Source organism: Haliotis asinina, chromosome 6 (assembly GCF_037392515.1).
Source record: "Haliotis asinina isolate JCU_RB_2024 chromosome 6, JCU_Hal_asi_v2, whole genome shotgun sequence".
NCBI classification, from domain to species: Eukaryota; Metazoa; Mollusca; class Gastropoda; order Lepetellida; family Haliotidae; genus Haliotis; species Haliotis asinina.
Window position 1 is genome coordinate 50,042,222 of NC_090285.1, and position 7,308 is coordinate 50,049,529.

The 7,308-nt window shown below is 41.4% G+C and overlaps 1 protein-coding gene across 1 annotated transcript; it reads left to right on the forward strand.

Moving 5' to 3' along the window:
- Window positions 1–1,069: 1,069 nt before the first annotated feature.
- On the forward strand, window positions 1,070–4,512 carry LOC137287941 (uncharacterized). Its single transcript, XM_067820312.1, has 5 exons — window positions 1,070–1,076; window positions 2,381–2,446; window positions 2,550–2,848; window positions 3,572–3,676; window positions 4,003–4,512. Exons 1-5 carry the CDS (start codon window positions 1,070–1,072, stop codon window positions 4,510–4,512), a joined length of 987 nt encoding a protein of 328 aa, XP_067676413.1.
- The last annotated feature ends 2,796 nt before the right edge of the window (window positions 4,513–7,308 follow it).

Genomic DNA, 7,308 nt, shown 5'->3' on the forward strand with positions numbered 1-7,308 from the left:
TGAGAGCGGCATGTCTGTACTTGCTTGTGACGTGGCAATGACCTCTCATGACGTCCCCATTCAGTGATTGGTGGCACAAATGGCAATTTTTGGTCTTCTTGTAAGCGAGTTTATCCTCCAAGGTCATGTGTATGTAAGCGGGATCTGACAACAGTTTTACTCTTCCCTGAATTTTGCCTGTAAGTGCATTAGAAATGTTTCGACCACATCGGGACCTGGGTAGATGATGGGATCATTCGTTCATCCATTGCATCAGACGACTGCATAACCGAACCTGCAAGCTTTGTGTTCCTGTGTTTTGTGAAACTTTCGTCTGATGGTGTCAATGCTTTTGATGAGGGCTTCGAAGTCAGCATAGATGATATAAGGAATGTACATTTGATGTTTGTGGTTGACGAATTTCAAGACATTGTCGTTTTTGGTCGACATGTCAATTTGCACGGCCATCTGTCCTACTCCTCGACAATCCTCTGGGTGCAATTCCAGCAGGTCGGCTAGTGTGGAGCCATGCAGGCATCTTTCACAAAAGTGTTTCTTTTCCTTGTGGTTCAAATGGTCGAAAAACAGTCTGATGATTTTTTTTCCATGCATAGTGATACTTGTCTCCTCGCTGGATCATGAATATGTTGATGGTCTTGCATCCACAATTGCCTTCGAGGGGGCTGATCATTTTGTTGCCTTCGTATCTGAAGACGTTGATGGCTATGGGTATCTGGGAGGTCGGAGTGGGTTCGTCTATGCTGTCCCACTCAAGCCTGTCGTCTTCAGGATAGCTGGATAGGGTGTCCAAATGCGAGTTAGTCAGAAACATTGCAGATCTGATGGCCACCCTCAGGTAATCATCGCTTTTGTTTTTGACGTTGACCATGGCTTGCTTGATCTTGTAGTACATGGGCGGGTCCAGGTGCGATCCTTCTTTGATGGATTTGTGCTCGGCTATGTGCAGACCGACGCGATCGAGCATGTCCACTACGAAACCTTATTGCTCATGAGTGAAGCGTTTCATGGATTCTTGTATTTTTCCAAACGAGGTTCGAGTTGAGTTGCAGCCTCTGTCACAGAAAGCTCAATGTCTGGTTAGTTGACACCTATATGTTTGCCTGCCTGCCTGTCTGCTAAAGACAATATGCAATACAAAACTTTAATCATTGGCCACATGCAGTTTGAACTTAACACCTATCAGGCTATAAACATAAATAAATTGATGTATGACTCGTGCGCCCGAGGCCTGTTTCTGCCGCATTATGTAATTGGGCAGGTGTGATACTTGTACATATGACATGTTTTTATGTCTATGGTTGCAAACAAACTATATTCATTTTTCTCTGATAACTGGATCTGATGGAAAGTGGTGCAAACTCTGGTCAGTTTCAAGTCCTGCGTTGTACTTGGACGAACGAGTTTCCAGTGCCGTACTAGTTCACGATCTCCACTGAGATGATTTTGATTGAATCAAATGCAAATTCAGAGAACATGTATTTACAAAACCCAACATCTCAATACATATTCTTTATGGATAACAGCTTCTTCTAGTGTATATGATTTTGTTTGACAACAGTATATGAATGCATCAAATAAAATAAAAGAAGTTGCTATCCATGAAAAATCTTACTTTCTTGTGACTCGCCAACTTCTAAAATGAAGATCATCTTTCTGAACACACAATGAGCCCTCAGCGTATCAACAAATGAACCCGCCAGTCGGAAGTCGTCGTCACACACCACCCGCTATGACTGGGTTTGGTCTCCCGATGGCTTTGTTTCACGGAAAGTAAGCCCAGGTACAAAATATTGCACTTTTGAATCGCCTATATAATTTTGTTTATCTGGTTTTTTTTAACAAGCAACAATGTATATTATATGTCATGAATATGTGAAAATTGTGTTTCAATTATGTTTGATTTTTTTGTTGCATGTGACCTTTAGTGGTTAACAGTGTACAGAAGATTGCCAGGAGCTGCATTTGATTAACCTTCAGGCATCTGTCACCTCACTAGTCTGATGGCCATGCATCATTGTAAAAATATTGAGCTGAGATACACACACACTGCAACTCATCTAGCCTTTCTCGCTCGGAGAGCAACCACTTCTGAGACTGTAGCGATGTGACCCCATGGTAGGACAGACGAGACCTATGTTTCATTCACCTTCAGGCAGCTGTCACCTCGCTTGTCCAACGACAGTGTAATTTCGCATGCACATCAGTAAGTAGTATACACAATGGGGGAACTGGATAAGGTCCTGGCCAAAGGCTTATTTTTTAAATTAAGCCTTTGAGGAGGACCTGGTCCCGTTCCCCCATTGTGTATACTACTGAGCCTAATTCTTCAGGCCAAATGTTATCATTTTGTACTCATAAGGATATTTATGTGATCAAACAGATTTACAACGTGCGGGACAATGGAAGAACAATCAAGTGAAAACATGTGACAAGGAATCATTCCCAGGTGAGTCAAGTCATACTTTAACTCGATGTCAAGACTATGTCGTTTGTAAGCATATGTATTTTTTTTTTTAAAAAGTACGGAGAATAACATTCACTCCTTACAGGGAAGGCATGTGTTCGAAATGACTGTCCAGTACCACAGTCCACAACATTGGAAGAAAACTTGAGAAGTGTCCTGTCCACCATGTCGGAACGAAATCTCTTGGATCTGGACACATTAATGAAGCGGTTCCAAGAGCCCCCTACTGGCAAAAGAACAATGTTTGTCACAGCAACATCCAGCAACCACTTCTACGAGTCTCAGGCCCTGATCCGGAACCTCCATAGGAATGTCTTCCCTCTGATTAATAACTATACATTTGTGCTATATGACCTAGGACTGACGGTCTCTGAACGAACGCAGGTGAAACATAATGCTAAACAATGATGACATAATCAACATAGTACAATGACACAATGAACATAATGCAATGATATAATGAACATAATACAGTGACAAAATGAGCATAATACAATGATACAATGATCCAAATAAAAAATGACACAATGGACATAATATGAATTAAAGCCGTAATGAACATAATAGAATCAATGACATTGGTGAATATAATACAAAATGGTGACGTAATGGGCACAATGCAAAAAAATAACATAATGAACATAATACAAACAATGTCATAATAAACCCAATACAATTATTGCATAATAGAAAATAACAGAACATAATTACATAATGAACTTTTTACAATAGATAATTTGCATGATACAAAATATTTGCATTGCAATGAATATTATTTTTTCTCCTTGTCATCAGAGTTGCTTGTAACACATAAAACGTTCATCAATGTATATATATATATATTACTTACACTGACGAGATCCTAACACTACATAAAGGGATGTGATGAAATCGCCAGTAACTGTACACACCTTCATGCATGTTTTCAAGGCGTTACAAGTCGCTATGATTACAATGGTTCGCCTGACTTGTCTTTGTATGTGTTTGTGATGAGTGGAGCAAGGTGTTATCCATCATACAACGGACCGTTATGATGTGGACTGCATAGTACAACAGATTGCACCTTTAACTACGATTTATGGAAATGTCTCTGTCTTTCTTTCACAGATGGAGAAACACTGTCGTTGTGAAGTTCGGAGTTTTCCGTTGGAGTTCATGCCTTCAAACTTGCGGAATCTTAAATGCTACACATGGAAACCTATTATTATACAGGTGGGCTGTTGCCATATGTAAGTACGTATTTTCGGGAGAAACTATAATGTTTAGTGAATGGGTTCAAGAATATCTCTCCGGTTTTTTGGACGCGTCTGTACCATCTTAAAATAGGCTTGCATCTAGTTGTTGTACTTTAAGGCTGACCTGTACGTGGCAGACATACCGTTGTGGATGAATGCTGCTCTGTAACATCTTAGAATGGTTTGCATCTATTTGTTGTACTTGCAGGCTAACTAACCTACATAAGACAGACATACTTTTGTGGATGAACGCTGCTCTGTAACATCTTAAGATAGGTTTGCATCTATTTGTTGTACCTTCAGGCTAACCTACATAAGACAGACATACTGGTGTGGATGGACGCGTCTGTGAGGTTCTCCAACAATATCATCAAACCCCTGCTAGATGACATAGAAAGAAGAGGCTTGGTCATACGCTCAGGCACTAACTCCGTGGGACAGCATACTCTACAGGCCACAATGAACTACATGAAGGAAGATGTCTGCACCCTAGCTCCTGTGTTTGAGCATGAAGCAACATTCATCATGTTTCACAACAAGCAGTGGGTACGAGAGGCTGTTGTGAAACCATGGGCAGTTTGTGCCGTGAGTGATAGGTGCATGTGTCCTCGGGAACCTAAGGAAGTCATATACTGTAATGTATATGTCCGCAAATACCAAAAGTGTCATCGTTTTGATCAATCAGGAATAAACATCATCCTCGCCAAACTGTTTCGGGATCACACTAGTAGTTTTATTTCGACACACAACCATATGGTTGCTTTGAAGCGTGACGATACTTACAAATATTTCGATGAACTTGAGAAACAGTAACCTGTTTTCGAACGTCTGTAGTAAGTCCACACGATCCGTACATTATAAACTACTAAAAAAACGCATAGCTGAAAATTTTAATCAATTTATGCACTTAAGGTTTCGACTACAGGGGAGTCATGAAGAAAAGCTGAATGAACATTAACGGTCCAATGCTGCCAGAAACTGGATGTCACAAATGACAAGTGTTCCAAGGTTAAGGTCGCAGAGTATTCAGTATCTTGTGTGGCCATCATTGGCATCAATGATTGCTCAGCATCGGTGTCCCATAGACTGGACCAGATTGCGGATGAAGTGCCTGGAAATGAGTTGGTACACGTCCCTCAAGGCCACAAACAGAGGAGGTAACGTCTGTGGCTGAAGGTCACGCTGTCGAACACGGCAACTTCGAGGTAACGTCGCACACGGCAACGTCGAGGTAACGTCGCACACGGCAACGTCGAGGTAACGTCGCATCACGGCAACGTCGAGGTATCGTCGCATCACGGTAACGTCGAGGTAACGTCGCACACGGCAACGTCGAGGTAACGTCGCATCACGGTAACGTCGAGGTATCGTCGCATCACGGTAACGTCGAAGTATCAAATTATCCTGGACTTTAAACAGATCTCTCCTGCCACTGTATGAGATTCCAGCCCAAACCATACCACTTCTACCACCTACTCTGTCCACTTTCTGTACACAATTTGCAGCATGGCTTTCGTTACGACGTCGATATACACGTGCTCTTCCGTCGGGACGTCGCAGTATCTAATGTGACTCATCACTGAAGATAACAGTTCTCCACCTTTGCAATGGCCAATCGAGATGCTGGCGACACCACTGTCTGTGTTCTTGCCGATGTTGGCGTGTAAGGACAGGTCCTCGCAACGGTCTTCTGGAACGAATACCTCACGTAAGCGCTTCCTCACAGTCTGATCAGACATTCTTCTGCGTCCTGGCATTACCGATGTTGTGGAGGATGCTGTGGTGAACCTGTTTCGTAAATTCACACATTCAGTTGCCTTACTATCGCAGACTGAGACTCCCCAGCCTCCAAATGACCAATGGCATTGTTACGATGAGCCTCACTAAGTCTAGGCATGATTTAACACCAAATTTAAGGTTGTCAGCTGTTCCAAGAGCAACGAAACCCCCGACTTTTATTGGAAATGATTCATGGCTTGTGCTTGCAAAAGGAAACGCATGGATTTAGACACCAATGATTCAAATTCGAAAAGTTACATGGAAAAATACTACCTATACGTTGTGGTTTGTTTATTTTTACTAGTATATTAGGAAATTGGAGCTTTATATAATGCATGGACGCTGGGGTAGCCTAGTGGTTAAAGCGTTCGCATGTCACGACGAATTCTCGGGTTCGAGTACCCGCATGGGTACAATGTGTGTAGCTCATTCCTTGTGTCGCCCTTTGTGATTGCTGGAATATTGCTAAAAGCGGCGTATATCCTCTTTATAACTTTACTCTTTCTGTTTGCAGCAGTTGTGTCTGAGGGTTTAAATCTAACCATATTCATGCAATTTTAATATTGTCTGGAGTTGTCTGTAACATTCTGGGTTTCACATTGCCAATTGTACCATGAAGCCCGAAATTCACAAACCGTGTTGATACATTTGGGACAATAGTGAGATAGAGACACTAAAGTAGTCCGTGAAGAATTCTGTTTGGTTTGCGCTTCGCCTGCCTCATCTGACCCCAGCTAGCAACACGCGATGGTGGACAGTGACAGAAAGGACAAGAACTAGTCCAAAAACGTCGTAGTAAACAAATAGAGGCCATTATTCTTAAGATTTGTCTTGTATTCCTACAGCATCTAAATGTCTTCGAAGAATTTCACATATATTGTCATTTTATTTTTCAAACTTTCTGAATTCCCAGTGTAATGTTCTGGTCTATTGTTATTAATGTGAATGGGACTTTTGGGGAATAGAACTCCCATGTTAAATGTGTGGTATATTTAATTACATATTCCCTAAAGGCTGTTAGTTGAGTTTGTAAACACTGACACATGTGCCTTCATTAGAAGGTTTACGGTAGTCAATAACACATTACCAAATTTCCTGACCACAAAATCAACTGGGACACTATTAAAACTCTCCAGCAACAAACATGAGTACAAGCAGAGAAAATTGGCAGAAGCTATTCACATCCGCAGACACAACCCTTCTATAAACAGGGATCAGGGTATATTTCTACCTACCCAATTCGACACTTCAATCAAGAAATATTAATCTTTGGCTTCCGTCACTTATCCTCTATTAATTGGTCTCTTCAAAGCTGTAATCCCCCGCCCCCACCCCTGGCTTCACACTAATTACTGGTTATGTCAACAACTCAAGTTATATCCTTTGATGTTTTTGTTATCTCATCTCCTCAATTATGTTGTTGTTATTTTTAATCCCGTCAGCAATATCTCATGTACCTGTATATAAACTGTTACACCTTGTCCTCTCATATGCTTGAAAACGGTGTAAGAATCCATACCGAAACGTCGCTATTGTGAAAATAAAGAAGTTGATCATCCATAAAATTTGTCCCGTCACCTACACCTCAGCAACTTCTAAAATGCCTCTAAAACAGTTTAGTCATTGACAAGACAACGTCGGCGGCCATATTATTTGAATGGGGGACTACATACATTACTGTGGAGATGACGAATTATAAAATTCAACATGTTAATGAGATGGTATCGCATAGAAGCATACAGACTGTAAGCATAAAATAAGAAGTGAACAGTTAATGAAGATACGGTATAGCCTCCCTGTTAGTGCCTCTCTAAGTTTTCTTGTCCCCTG

Bases quoted from the DNA above. Each gene is read 5' to 3' on its own strand.
- LOC137287941 (XM_067820312.1), top strand. The intron at 2,447-2,549 runs GTGAGTCAAGTC...CACTCCTTACAG, and splicing joins TGACAAGGAATCATTCCCAG to GGAAGGCATGTGTTCGAAAT. The intron at 2,849-3,571 runs GTGAAACATAAT...TTTCTTTCACAG, and splicing joins CGGTCTCTGAACGAACGCAG to ATGGAGAAACACTGTCGTTG.